The sequence below is a fragment of the Aotus nancymaae genome, unplaced genomic scaffold (genome assembly GCF_030222135.1).
Source record: "Aotus nancymaae isolate 86718 unplaced genomic scaffold, 86718_ANA_hifiasm-v0.15.2.pri h1tg000004l, whole genome shotgun sequence".
Lineage (NCBI taxonomy): Eukaryota > Metazoa > Chordata > Mammalia > Primates > Aotidae > Aotus > Aotus nancymaae.
The window spans coordinates 54,432,211-54,448,048 of record NW_026988415.1 but is presented as its reverse complement, the minus strand read 5'-3'; the positions used below and the strand labels follow the sequence as shown (position 1 = coordinate 54,448,048).

The 15,838-nt window shown below is 36.9% G+C and overlaps 1 protein-coding gene across 2 annotated transcripts in view; it reads left to right on the top strand.

Moving 5' to 3' along the window:
- PCDH11X (protocadherin 11 X-linked) overlaps window positions 1–15,838 on the top strand; it is an 826,171-nt gene that overhangs the window by 96,639 nt on the left and 713,694 nt on the right. For both annotated transcript variants that reach the window (XM_012464585.2, XM_012464595.2), the window contains exon 3: window positions 7,286–9,778. In XM_012464585.2, coding sequence (XP_012320008.1) covers window positions 7,286–9,778 — 2,493 coding nt within the window. The remainder of the gene's footprint in view (window positions 1–7,285; window positions 9,779–15,838) is intronic.

Here is a 15,838-nt window from a genome sequence, read left to right as displayed (position 1 = left end):
TATAATCAAGGAAAAGCCAGGTTGATTATTGCTCTATTAGAGTAAAATAGGAATAGAATCCTCATGCTTTGATGGCCTAATAGGAACAGCTCTGGAGTGCAGTTCCCAGTGAGAACAACGCAGAGGGTGAGTGAACACTGCATTTCCAAATGAGTTGTTACTGCCCACAGACCAGGAGATTCCCAGGCTGAAAAGCACCACGAGTTTCCAGCATGGCTGTTTTAGCCAGTGCAACAGGTCTCTGCACAAAAACTCACAAAAATCTGGGTGGCCATTTCAACTGGCTCCTGGAACACCTGGGAGACAGAGCTGCCCATTCAACTGAAAAAAAGGGGCTGAAACAGGGAGCGGGGTGATCTGGCTGGGTGGATCCCATCCCCACAAAGACCAGCAATCTGAAACACTCTGGATTGAGAGCTTTGCAGCAAACGCAGCTGGACCCGGGATGGTCCAACTCTGTTGGGGGAAGGGCATCCACCACTACTGAGGCAGTCCACCGTTACAGATGCAGTCTACCATTACCTAGGCAGTCTGCCATTACAAAGGCAGTCTGCCCTTACTGAGGCAGACCGCCATTACTGAGGCAGACCACCATTACTGAGGCAGACTGCCATTACTGAGGTAGTTCTAACTATACCTCTATAAACAAAACCACAAGGAAGTTCACACAGCAGCTGGGCAGAGCCCATGGCAGCTCAGCAATGCCTCTGATGGCAGACTGTGACTAGGCCACCTCCTTGCTGCGCAGGGCAGCTCTGAAAAAGGCAGCAGCATGTGAGGAACTTATAAATAAAACCCCACCTTCCCAGGACAGAGCATCTGGGAAAAAAGGCGGTTATCAGTTCCACTGAAGCAGACTTAAATGTACCTGCCCAGCAGCTCTGAACGGAACAATGGAACTCACAGCTCAGCACTTGAGCGCCTATAAGGGACAGACTGTCTCCTCAAGCAGCTCCCTGACCCTCATAGATCCAAAGAGTCATCTCATAAAGGAGAGCTCAGGCTGACATCTGGCGGATATCCTTCTGGGACGAAGATAACAGAAGAAGAACGTGGCAGAAACCCTTACTGTTCTGCAGCCACGACAGGTGATCCCCAGGCAAGCAGGGTCTGGAGTGGACCTCCAGCAGTCCTACAGCAGATGGGCCTGACTGTGAGAAGGAAAACTAAAAAACAGAAAGAAATAACTTCATCATCAACAAAAAGGACTTTTACTCAGAGATCCCATCCGAAAGTCACCAACTACGAAGACCTCAGGTAGATAAATCCACAAAGATGGGAAGAAACCAGCACAAAAAGGATGAAAACACCCAAAACCAGAATGCCTCTCCTCCTACAAGGGATCACAACTCCTCACCAGCAAAGGAACAAAGCTGGATGGAGAATGAGTCTGATGAATTGACAGAAACAGGCTTCTGAAGGTGGGTAATAACAAACTTTTCTGAGCTAAAAGAACCTGTTTTAACCCAATGCAAAGAAAGTAAGAACCTTGAAAAAAGGTTTGATGAAATGCTAATGAGAATAAACAGCTTAGAGAAGAATATAAATGACTTAATGGAGCTGAAAAACACAACACAAGAACTTCGCGAAGCATACACAAGTTTCAATAGCCAAATCGACTAAGCAGAAGAAGGGATATCAGAGATTGAAGATCAACTCAATGAAATAAAACGAGAAGGCAAGAATAGAGAAAAAAAGAGTGAAAAGAAATGAACAAAGCCTCCAAGAAATATGGGATTATGTGAAAAGACCTAATCTATACTTGATCTGTGTACCTGAATGTGACAGAGAGAATTAATTCAAGCTGGAAAATACTCTTCAGGATATTATCCAGGAGAACTTCCCCAACCTAGCAAGGCAGGCCAATATTCAAGTCCAGGAAATACAGAGAACATAACAAAGATATTCCTCAAGAAGAGCAACCTCAAGGCACATAATAGTTAGATTCACCAGGGTTGAAATGAAGGAGAAAATGCTAATGGCAGCCAGAGAGAAAGGTTGGGTTACCTACAACAGGTAGCAGATCTACTCAGCAGACTCACAGCAAATCTCTCAGCAGAACCCCTACAAGCTAGAAGAGAGTGGGGGCCAATATTCAACATCCTTAAAGAAAAGAACTTTCAACCCAGAATTTTATATCTGACCAAACTAAGCTTCATAAGCAAAGGAGTAATAAACTCCTTTACAAACAAGCAATTGCTCAGAGATTTCATCACCTAGGCCTGCCTTACAAGAGCTCCTGAAAGAAGCATTAAACATGGAAAGGAACAACCAGTACCAGCCACTCCAAAAATGTACCAAATGGTAAACAGCATTGACACAATGAAGAAACTGCATCAACTAATGGGCAAAACAACCAGCTAGCATCAAAATGGCAGGATCACATTCACACATAACAATATTAAGCTTAAATGTAAATGGGCTAAATACCCCAATGAAAAGACACAGACTGGCAAATTGAATAAACAGTCAAAAACCATTTGGTGTGCTGTATCCAGGAAACCCATCTCACTTGCAATGACACACGTAGGCTCAAAATAAAGGAATGGAGGAAGATTTACCAAGCAAATGGAGAACAGAAAAAAGCAGGAGTTGCAATCCTAGTCTCTAATAAAATAGACTTGAAACCAACAAAGATCAAAAGAGACAAAGAAAGGGATAACATAATGGTAAAAGGATCAATGCAACAAGAAGAACTAACGATCCTAAATATATAGGCACCCAATAGAGAAGCACCCAAATACATAAATTAAGTTCTTAATGACTTATGAAGAGACTTAGACTCCCACACAATAATAGTGGGAGACTTTAATACTCCACTGTCAATATTAGATCAATGAGACAGAAAATTTACAAGGTTATCCAGGACTTGAACTCAGATCTGGACCAAGCAGATCTAATAGACATATACAGAACTCTCCACCCAAAATCCACAGAATATATGTACTCTTTTCAGCACCACATCATACCTACTCTAAAATTGACCACATAATTGGAAGTAAATCACTCCTCAGCAAATGCAAAAGAATGGAAATCATAAGTCTCTCAGACCACAGTGCAATCAAATTAGAACTCAGAATTAAGAAACTAACTCAGAACTGCACAGCTTCATGGAAACTGAACAACTGGCTCCTGAATGTTGACTGGATAAACAATGAAATTAAGGCAGAAATAAAGATGTTCTTCGAAACCAACAAGAAGGAAGACACAACGTACCAGAATCTCTGGGACACATTTAAAGCTGTGTCTAGAAGAAAATTTATAGCAATAAATGCCTACATGAGAAGCAAGGAAAGATCTAAAATTCACATCCTATCATCAAAATTGAAAGAGCTAGAAGAGCGAGATTAAAAAAACTCAAAAGCTAGCAGAAGACAAGAAATAACTAAGAGCAGAACTGAAGGAGATAGAGACACGAAAAACCCTTCAAAAAATCAATAAATCCAGGAGGTGGTTTTTTGAAAAGATCAACAAAATAGATAGACCGCTAGCCAGACTAATAAAAAAAAAAAAGGAGAGAGAAGAATTAAATAGAGATAGCAGGGGGTATGGAGATTGAGGAGGGATAACATTGAGAGAAATACCTAATGTAGGTAATAGGGGGATGGAGTCAGCAAACCACCATAGCATATGTATACCTATGTAACAATCCTGCACGATCTGCACATGTACCCTAGAACTTAAAAAGAAAAGAAAAGAAAAAAACACCTCTTTCCAGGGAACCCCTCTTTCCAGGGAACCCCTCTTTCCAGGCACCCTCAGTTCTGTTAGCCACATTATCAAGCTTTCAAAATTAAGTGTTGAATGACAAAAAGCTTTCTTTTTTTTTGTTGTTGTTAATGAGAGAGTTTTGTTATGTTGACCAGAATAGAGGGTAGTTGTGATCATGGCTGACTGCAGCCTTGACTTCCTGGGCTCAAGCGATCCTCTTACTTCAGCCTCTGAAGTAGGAAGGACTACAGGAATATGTCACCGTGCTCAGCTAATTTTTTTAATTTTTTGTGTTGATGATGTCTCCCTAAGGTTGGTCTCAAACTTCTGGGTTTAAGCAATTATCCTGCCTTGGTCCCCCAAGGTGTTGGGATTGCAGGTGTGAGCCCCTGCACCTGGCCAGCATTCTTCTTTATCACAATCACTTTGCTACTGAAAGTACCTTATAGGCTATAGTTACAGTAGATAAATTGGGCCAATTTTTAAGAAATATCATTTTACTCACTGGAGATTATGTTAATGCCATGAGAATGGTAAAACCAGGATTTGTTTTTCTTCTGTTATGCAACTTTGCTACATGTGCTAGGCCATGGTAAATTAAAACTGTAGTACCTTAGAGTCCTGATTTGGTGCAATGACCATTTATAGGCTTAGCTGGTCATAGCACCCATTGTGAAATTACATGTGAAAAATGGATCCTGCTTTAAGGGAGCAGAATCTGGCTGGTCTCCGTGGCTCATGCCTGTGGTCCCAGCACTTTGCGAGGCCAAAGCTGGTGGATCATGAGGTCAGGATCCAAGACCAGCCTGGCCAAGATGGTGAAACCCCATCTCTACTAAAAACTACAAAAATTGACCTGGTACAGTGGCAGGCACCTATAATCCCAGCTACTCAAGAGGCTGGGGCAGGAGAGTTGCTTGAACCTGGGCAACAGAGGTTGCTCCTTTTTCTAGTAGATAGAGAAAAACATATGCCCTTTATCAGAGTCATAAAGAGCTCTATGCAACAGGTTTTTTTAGGCAATTAAAGAAAAATTCAAAGTTCTGTTTTCTTAAGACAAAGAGCCTGAGTGCTAAGCCTTCTTTGTAATTGACAAAAACCCTAAGATGTTTTCTTCAAGAAAAGTATTATTATATATAAATTTTTCTCCAGAGAGTTAAAATGTTTATACTGATAATTTTCTTGAAGAAAACATCCTGGGGATATTGTCAATTATAAACAAAAGAGGGTCAGTACTCAGGCATTTTAACTCTCTGGAGAAAAAATTATATTTTCACAACTAAATACTTAACCATGTATCCAATAAAATCTGTAATTTTTCAGTTATTAATTTAACTATTTCTTTCTGACTTTAGAACTTGGAATCATCTGACTTCTCTTTCTAAAAACGATTATCACAAGTACTTGATTGAATGACCATCTTTTTCTCTAGAAGGTATCATCCTACATGAGTCATAGTGGGCTTAGTCAATAGACTTGTATTTCTATTTCTATAACCATGATTCTATAATCTCATTTGATCATTCCATCAGTGTATGGTTTTATAATAAAATATTTTGTCTGTAAATAAAAAGACTATATAGGCAATTATAAGACAGGTAAATTTTTAAAAGATAATGTTATCAAAATATATTTGTAAACTGATCATATATTCTAGCAATCTCTGAAATTCTATTATTATTTATTAGGTTCTAATTTTTAGGATCTTGTTTTAGACAGTAGTATGACAAAACTATAACCTCAGATCTTACCCTGTTCTTTCATGACACAGCACATAGAGACCAATAACTGATCCTTGCCACATGTCCACAACATGTATGTTAAAAAATGTGGTAGATAATTAAAAATTATTTAGATGTACCTATGTGTATGCATTTGTGTGTGTGTGTGTGTGTGTGTATATATATTCATAAATCACCTGTGAATAGGAATCTTAAGGTCTTCTTCTGATCTTTTCTTCACACCCACCAGTACCTTTTTATCTCATTCATCTCTGTCGTAGTGCTGCAAGTAACACTGGACAGGAATCCTCCTCTCTCATTATTCCTCGGCGAGCTGGCAAGATCACTATGTTTGTGTGTAGGGATTATCTTATTATAGTTCAGGGAGGAGACTGTTTTCTAAATATTCCCATACTGTGACTTTGTGGGCATGAATTGAAAATAGGTCCTATCCCAAGATGTCTTTCTCAATGTGAGATTTGACCTGTGAATTTTAGTTCATTGTGCTTGCATGTTAACAAAAAAAGTTAAGAAAATAATATTGCATTTTTAATCTCTGAGATAATTTCATTTTGATTGTGTGTTATTATGGGAAATATTGAAATTCTACGTATTTTATGTAAGTTTATATTTTGACCAGAGTTTAGTTTTTTTCCCATCTGCTAAAGATTTTAGCTGTATTTATTAGATATGACACTTATGTTGTCTTGGAGGAATATTTTTATCTTGGTGCTTACTTTGGTACTGAAAAAGCATCTTAGACAACTGAAATCTACAGCAAAAAATATTTCAATTCATTTGGAATAATCTTGGATAGTTCGCTTATAGCTTCATTTATCTTGTGAAAATTTAGTGACAATTCTTTTTAAAATTCTATATACTTTTTTCTTTTGAAAACTTAAGTAGTTCGAAAACCAAGCATCATATGTTCTCACTGATACATGGGAGCTAAGTTATGAGGATACAAAGGCATAAAGATGATACGATGGACTTTGGGGACTTGGGGGGAAGAGAGAGAGGGAGGCCAGGGATAAGACTACAAATGGCCGGGAGCGGTGGCTCAAGCCTGTAATCCCAGCACTTTGGGAGGCCGAGGCGGGCGGATCACCAGGTCAAGATATTGAGACCACCCTGGCCAACATGGTGAAACCCCGTCTCTACTAAAAATACAAAAATTAGCTGGGTGTGGTGGCGTGCGCCTGTAGTCCCAGCTACTCGGGAGGCTGAGGGAGGAGAATTGCTTGAACCCGGGAGGCGGAGGTTGCAGTGAGCTGAGATTGTGCCACTGTACTCCAGCCTGGCACCTGGTGACAGAGCAAGACTCTTTCTCAAAAAAAAAAAAAAAAAAGACTACAAATATGATGCAGTGTATACTGCTCCAGTGATGCATGCACCAAAATCTCACAAATCACCACTGAACAATTTCCTCATATAACCAAATACCACCTGAACCCCAATAACTTACAGAAAAATAAAATAAAATAATAAATTAATTTAAAAAATATATAGTTCACATAAGTGAGTTACATTTATTACCATAAAATGCTACAATCTGAAGTCTCCCTCCCCGAGAACATCTTCTAGCACAGTTCTCTAATTTTACAAGTATCAAGAAATGTTAAGTAACTTACTTGTAGTCACAATAATTGTTATAGGCAGAGTTGAGACTTAGAACTCAAGTCTTCTGACACCTCTTTCTGAACTGATCCTACTATGTTATGTGGCTCCAAGAAACTGAAAATTGTTCTCATCACATAAGCTAACATAAGTTAAATTATATTTTATTCATATTCATATTCATATATTAATTTATATTAACATAAGTTAATTCTGTTTCATTGCATGTTTTCCAGAGTCAAAACGTTTTTGGCCTCAATGTCACTGAAACGCCAGAAGGAGACAAGATGCCACAACTGATTGTTCAAAAGGAGTTAGATAGAGAAGAGAAGGATACCTACGTGATGAAAGTAAAGGTTGAAGATGGTGGCTCTCCTCAAAGATCCAGTACAGCTATTTTGCAAGTAAGTGTTACTGATATAAATGACAACCACCCAGTCTTTAAGGAGGAGGAGATTGAAGTCAGTATACCAGAAAATGCTCCTGTAGGTACTTCAGTGACACAGCTCCATGCCACAGATGCTGACATAGGTGAAAATGCCAGGATCCACTTCTATTTCAGCAATCTAGTCTCCAACACTGCCAAGAGATTATTTCATCTCAACGCCACCACTGGACTTATCACAATCAAAGAACCACTGGACAGGGAAGAATCACCAAGCCACAAGTTACTGGTTTTGGCAAGTGATGGTGGATCGACTCCAGCAAAAGCAATGGTGCTGGTAAATGTTACAGATGTCAATGATAATGTCCCATCCATTGACATAAGATACATCATCAATCCAACCAATGGCACTGTTGTTCTTTCAGAAAATGCTCCACTCAACACCAAAATTGCTCTCATAACTGTGACGGATAAGGATGCAGACCATAATGGCAGGGTGACGTGCTTTACAGAGCTTGATATCCCTTTCAGATTAAGGCCAGTATTCAGTAATCAGTTCCTCCTGGAGACTGCATCATTTCTTGACTATGAGTCCACAAAAGAATATGCCATTAAATTACAGGCTACAGATGCTGGCCAACCTCCTTTGAATGAGTCATCCATGCTCTTCATCAAACTGAAAGATGAAAATGACAATGCTCCAGTTTTCACCCAGTCTTTTGTAAGTCTTTCTGTTCCTGAGAATAACTTTCCTGGTATACAGTTGACGAAAGTAAGTGCAAAAGATGCAGACAGTGGGCCTAATGGGGAGATCAGTTACCTGCTAGGCACCGATGCTCCACCTGAGTTCGACCTGGATCCTCGTACAGGCATGCTGACTGCAGTGAAGAAACTAGATAGAGAAAAACAGGAAACATATTTATTCACAGTTCTGGCAAAAGACAACGGGGAGCCACCCTTAACCTCCAATGTCTCGGTCTTTCTAAGTGTTATTGATCAGAATGACAATAGCCCAGTTTTCACTCACAATGAATACAATTTCTATGTCCCAGAAAGCCTTGCAAAACATGGTACAGTAGGACTAATCACTGTATCTGATCCTGATTATGGAGAGAATTCTGCAGTTACTCTCTCCATTGTAGATATGAATGATTACTTCACCATTGATTCAGAAACTGGTGTCATCCAACCAAATATTTCATTTGACAGAGAAAAACAAGAATCTTACACTTTCTATGTAAAGGCTGAGGATGGTGGTAGAGTATCACGTTCTTCAAGTGCCAAAGTAACCATAAATGTGGTTGATGTCAATGACAACAAACCAGTTTTTATTGTCCCTCCTTCCAACTACTCTTACGAATTGGTTCTACCATCCACTAATCCAGACACAGAGGTCTTTAAGGTAATTGCTGTTGACAATGACACTGGCATGAATGCAGAGCTTCGTTACAGCATTGTAGGAGGAAACACAAAAGATCTGTTTGAAATCGACGAAGTAACAGGCAACATAACACTGAAGGAGAAATGTGTTGTTACAGACCTTGGTTTACACAGACTGTTGGTCAAAGCTCAGGACTTAGGACAACCTGATTCTCTCTTCAGTGTTGTAATTGTCAATCTGTTTGTGAATGAGTCAGTGACCAACGCTACGCTGATTAATGAACTGGTGCACAAAAACATTGAATCACCAGTGACCCAAAATATTGAGATAGCTGATACATCCTCACCAATAAGTGACTATGTCAAGATCCTGGTTGCAATTCTTTCTGGCATCATAACTGTCATTGTAGCTATTTTCATCGCTGCTGTAGTAAGATGTCACCAGGCACCACACCTTAAGGCTGCTCAGAAAAACAAGCAGAATTCTGAATGGGCTACCCCAAACCCAGAAAACAGGCAGATGATAATGATGAAGAAAAAGAAGAAGAAGAAGAAGCATTCCCCTAAGAACCTGATGCTTAAATGTGTCACTATTGAAGAAACTAAGACAGATGATGTTGACAATGATGGAAACAGCGTCACACTAGACCTTCCTATTGATCTAGAAGAGCAAACCATGGGCAAGTACAGTTGGAGCACTACACCCACTACTTTCAAGCCTGACAGCCCTGATTTGGCCCGACACTACAGATCTTCCTCTCCACAGCCTGCCTTCCAGATTCAGCCTGAAACTCCCCTGAATTCAAAGCACCACATCATCCAAGAACTGCCTCTTGATAACACCTTTGTGGCCTGTGATTCAATCTCCAAGTGTTCCTCAAGCAGCTCCGATGCCTACAGTGTTTCTGACTGCAACTATCCAGTGACAACCTTCGAGGCACCTGTGTCGGTACACGCCAGACCGGTAGGTAACCCAGATTTCTAATACAACTTTCTAACTGTATTTTTTATTATTTTCAGTTGATGTAGAACTTTACAAAATCTATTGACTTCAAAGAGGGATCTAAACAATCATATTCTACAGATGTATCCAAATAGATATATGGATTCATTTAAGTTTAGTAGAAGATGAGAACAAAATAACTACTGTTTTAGGAAAACTGGATGCAGAGTGATGATTATAGTAGGGGCAGTTTTGTCTGTAGATGGCAGTATGACAATTCTTGCTACAGAATATATTAGAAAAACTTCAATACAAAGGGTTGTAGCCCTGTCCTCAGTACCGTTTTTGTGTGCAGGAGGATCGGAATAGTCTGGGCTAGATACAGCACAGTAAAGCTTTTCAGAATTTGATAAATAGCTCTAAATACTGATGATGTTTAGAATCCTAGCTTCACTTGGGAAAATTTGTGGTTGTTCACAGAAATTCAGCACCAAAATAATCCCCCCACCCACCCACTCTACCAGGCCTTTAGGTCCTCACAAAGAAAAGTGTCATTTTCAGATTAGGAACTCAAAATTATTTTGGTTCATCAAATCTACAGTCACACAATATAACAAGAATGGGATTAGAAAAATGAAAGCCTACTCACTCTCATCTTTAAGCCAGAGAATGAAATATATATGAGGTCTCTACTCTAGATAGCTATTTAAATATTTGCATATTTATTCAACGTATTTTGAGCTCTTCAGAAGACAGTCTTAAAAGATGTATTTTGGAAAATAAAATGTTTGCTTTCTCTAATGGGCACAAAGAAAAATGTGGGCATGTTAAGACCCAAGAAATCGGTGCACGATAATTTAAAACCCAATACATTTATGAAAGCAAGAGTTTATCCAGTGCCTTTTATCAGTGTTCCATGGAGAAACGAATACAAATTTATCCAGAAACTCATAAATATTAAATGATTTACATATGATTATTCCCTTTAAAAAGACAAGCAATGGAATTTACCTACATTTTTTTCTCTTCAAGTCATGCTATATGTTGGCTTTATTATTTTGTCTGTGTTAACTCTTAAGAAGGTGGTAATCTAAGTTTCAGGGAGTAAAGTATTTTGAACAACTATTCAGGCCTAACAAAATGGTAGTAATGTGAAAGTCAAAACGGATTTTCTTTCACCAAAAGTTTGAGATATTAAAGAAGTCTACTACATTCAAGATAACAATGCAAATAATTTATCATAACTTTGGAAATGGATTTAAGAATGGAAGTCATTCAAGCATAAGCACAGTTAAATAATACAATAACATTAACCTTGCTCTCTGAATCACACAGTGAACGTAAGGTACTGATTCAGATGTGGGAGCATTTTTGTTACAATAGGTACACAATTAAGTGCTGTTTCAAAAGGTAAACTAGAAACCTAGTGTTTGTATAGTTACTGTTAGACTTTAAATGAGTTTATGCTACAGTCGTTATTTCTACAGTTCGGATGAATCCCATATTTTACATAGTTAGTGGATCTGGGATGGGCAACAAACATAATAGACGTCAAACGTCTCCACAGGGTGTGTTTTTGTTTATATTTAAACATTAAAAAGGGTACTCTCATTTCCTAATTCTTATTGCTATTCTGCTTACTGGATACGTTTCTCAACATAAAAGTATCTTTTATGAGTAACATCATATGGTTTGGGTATAATAACATTTTTTTCCTGGGTTTAATTTGTGACGTTCTTCAAATGTATACAAAGAGTGGGTTTGTGAATTACATATGTAGATCATCATTTTTAATAGAATGAATGAAGTTAATTAATAGAGCAAGTTCTGGTTTCAGTGCTTTGTGAAGGCACAGAGATATTTTATGAGCTAGACTAATTTTACTTGAGTTTATGAATACATAGTAAGGAGGGCATGGATGAAGAACAAAAAATTGAAGTATTTTTCAAATATCCTCACCTTTTTGTTTTTTAAAATATTTTATAATCCTAAAAAGTCAATAAAATTAATAAACCATTTTCCATGATGCATCTTATGTAACTGAGAGGCATTTTCCTAAACATAAGAATTAAGCAAAATACAAAAAGTAAATGCTAATGCCAGTCAGTTATTGATTGTTATTAGGTTTTTATTAACTAAAAAGATTGTGTTAGAATCACTGACTTTGCAGATATTTTTCACATCTTATAAATAAACAAATTACATACTTTGTCATTGGTTCACAGTTGCTTCATATTCATTACTAAATATATTCAATACATGAATTGGTGAACTTAGGTAGACTAACATAATACTAAAAATAATTTGAATCTTTACCTCTTGTGCTACATTTGCAATGTTCTTTACCTTTTCTATATACTCGCCAATTTGTGTTTAATAGTAGGGTGTTCACTGATGTTGCAGAATGCTAGGAAGATACGTGAACACTGAAAAAGAAATTATGTATTTAAAAATTCAAATACAGTAGGTGTCTTCTTTTTAAAGAAATATCATACAAAATGGGAGAAGTGACAGCCAATACAATACAAATTCATTGTTCCTTAAGGAAATACTTAGAGTGGAATAAAATATTACTGTTAGCAGAAGGCAGAAGTATTCCAATTTATCTTAAACAGTGAGAAATGCATTTTCAAAATGAGGGTTTGGGGATATTTACAGTTAGTTCATTACTCATCTGAATAGAAACATGAAAGTGGAATATAAAATGGTTCTAGTAGACTATAAGAGACAAGGGAATTCATCTGAAATTTTATGTTTTGAAAAGGGAATCAAATACTTTCTCCTTCTCATAATTTCTCATTCTCTTTGATCATTCTATAGGTTGTTTTTCTGACTTGGATGTTTTGAAAATATATGGAACATTTATTAGATAGAAGTGCATATATTGCATAAAGCCATCTATACCTGGGGAATATAATGCTTTGTTTTGGCATAAGTTTCTACATGTATTATGGAAGGCATTTTTGTATGTATTGTAGTAGAAATTTTAAAAACATGAAATTTGAGAGGATGAGGCTTCACATTATTTTCTATTAAAACCTTCCAAAGCAAGTCGATAGTAATTGGTTGGTATGACACTAGAGAAACCATAAGTATAAATAATTATTTTAAAATCCGTTTTGATCAATGTCATATAAAAGAGATAAACCGCCAAAACCAAGTCTTGCTTAATACAATTCCCCCATTAAATATTGTGAAGACTATAACGTGAAAAAACAGAGGGGAGAATAAAAATGAAAGTAGAATTTTTCGAGGGTCTTCTATTCGCTGTCTAAGACATGTGTTTGGGGTATATCATTTCCCAAAAAACAAACAAATAAACCTTACAAATTTCCATGATTTGAGCTGGAATGGTCTTTCAGTTTCAGAAATGAGGTGAAATGAACAGTGAAAACTTTAGAGAGTTCTAATTCATGCATGAAACTATGCTGTAGACATGATACATGGATTTGAAATGATAATTGCAGTCTGAGTTAGCTTGGAATAGGATTGGTATTCACTATTGTAAAATTCAGTAACTTTGAGTCTGTGCATTTATATTTTGGTAATATGAATTTTAACCATGAAGCATGCTTGGCAAATAAAACTCCTAGAACACAACCATCTGATTTTGATAACGTGTTATTTTTCTTGTCCTAGACTGATTCCAGTACATCACCTATTGAAATCTGCAGTGAGATATAACTTTCTAGGAACAACAAAATTCCATTCCCCTTCCAAAAAATTTCAATGATTTGTGATTTCCAAATTAGGCTAAGATCATTAATTTTGTGATTTAGATTTCCCATTGAAAGCAAACAAACAAAAACCATCTTAAAAATGATGTCCCAGTGAACCTTGTTCTTTCTTTAGCTGTAATCTGGTAATGGAAATTTAAAATTTATGGAAGAGACAGCGAGTTCTCTCATGCTGTTTCTCTGTTTGTTTGCTCTGAATGTCAACAGCTGTGATGTAATATAATGCTGTCTTGGTATATACACTTACGGTTAATATATCAGTCATGAAACATGCAATTACTTGCCCTGATTGTTGAATAATTAAAACATTATTTCTGGGAGTTTGGAAGTGAAGCTGAACTATCCAAGCTACTCTCTGAAAAGTATCCAGGGCAAGAAATTTTTTTTTTAAGACCCCAAACAAAGAAAAAACGAAACCAAAAAGCTCTGGTTCAGTTTTTTGAAAATATTCACTAATATAATGTTACTGAGAAAATCACTACAATTACCCACTTCTCTGCTTAAAAGTTGAATGATAGAAAATAATTTTACTAGGTTTTTATGTTGGTTGTAATTATGCTGTTCCACTCTTTTTAATCATTAAAAAGTTATTTTTTGCCGGGTGCCGTGGCTCACGCCTGTAATCCCAGCACTTTGGGAGGCTGAGGCAGGCGAATCACCTGAGGTCAGGAGTTTGAGACCAGCCTGGCCAACATGGCAAAACCCTGTCTCTACTAAAAAATACAAAAATTAGCCGGGCGTGGTGGCAGGCGCCTGTAATCCCAGCCACTCGGGAGGCTGAGGCAGGGAGAATTGCTTCAACCCGGGAGGCAGAAGTTGCAGTGAGCCACTATCACGCCACTGCACTCCAGCCTGGGCGACACAGCGAGACTCTGTCTCGGAAAATAAAAAAGGAAAAAAATGTCATTTTTGTTGTAATGATGTTTTCTTTCTCTATAAATATTTTAAAATAAAGAAGTCCTTTTCATTTTTATCTGTCAAAAGGAAAATGTAAAGTTCTTTTTACTCCCTGATATTTTGAAAAAAAGTATAATGATATTTCTTATATTATGAAACATAATTCCAGTCATATGACGGTGGAAATAAGGATTGAGACAGGAGATTTCAGAGAGATTTTACCTCGATTTTGAAACTACCTAGGAAAAATGTGGGTTTGCTAGAGTAACTTATTTAAATAAGTCTATTTTATTTCTCTAGCATTAAATTACTAATTATATATAATTTAATTTTTCCTTTAAAGTTAACTCTTCGCAGTAAGTCAACTAACTCATTTTCTACACAAATGAGAAATGCCTCATATTTTGTGTACATTATATTTTATTGAGAAAAGAATGACATGTTCCAATTTTATGCTATATTCTTAAATTATTTCTGACTTACTAACAGTACTAACGGAAATTTTTAAAATCATGATTTATTGGGATAAAAAGGGAGTACAAAGGACCCTTATAATGACTACATAACATATGCTTCTTGAATTTTTATTCAAATGTTAATTATGTATCATTTTATCTTGAAAAGTGTGATTAGGATTTGGTCTGTTTTGTATGTACATTAAAATTAGTCTGTTAATTTGAAGTGTTTTTGATGTAAAGGTATATAGAAAAGTTTTATGCTCTGTTCAGTATTTCAAATTAGTGTAATTCTTGGGTATTTAATATATAGGTAATATTTTAAACAAGTTTCTGTTAAAATTTAGTATTCCCATTAGCTCCATACAGAATCCCTTGTATTTCCAATGATGTCAGGTTCCTTGAATGTACATGCTATCTGGTTGTTTAAACATTACTTAGTGGATTATAATTACTGTGCGTGTAACTACTTTTACTGGTAATGTGAGGTGTCATGTGAGTTACAATATTGTGTTACATACTTATAAACAACTGTTGTAGGAAAATTGCTTGAAATTAAAATATACCTTTGTACAAGTTATTCACATAGAAAGAGTTTGCAGTTCCTCCCTTTTATTCTTGATAAATATTTCAGTTTAGTTCAGATCATTCCAAGGAATGTAAAAATTGAGCCAACTTAGTATATTCCTAAAATCAGTACCCTGCAGGTAGCAAGATATACCTAGAGTGGAGGTTTCCAAAATCTAAAGTCTCAATTTAATTTTGAATAAAATGACAAAGCCCAGAAAAGTAAATCAGAAGTTGAAATGTCCCATAATAAACTGCCATGTCTTCATAATCATTAGTGTATGTAATTTTTATAGAAATGCATTTGCATTTTGATTGCTTGTGTCATGACTATCCTGGCCTTTCCTTTTCTGCACCCTCTGAACTAAGGGAGAATACCTCGTTTTTCTTCCATTTCAGTGAACCTTTCCTTCATAACTGTAACG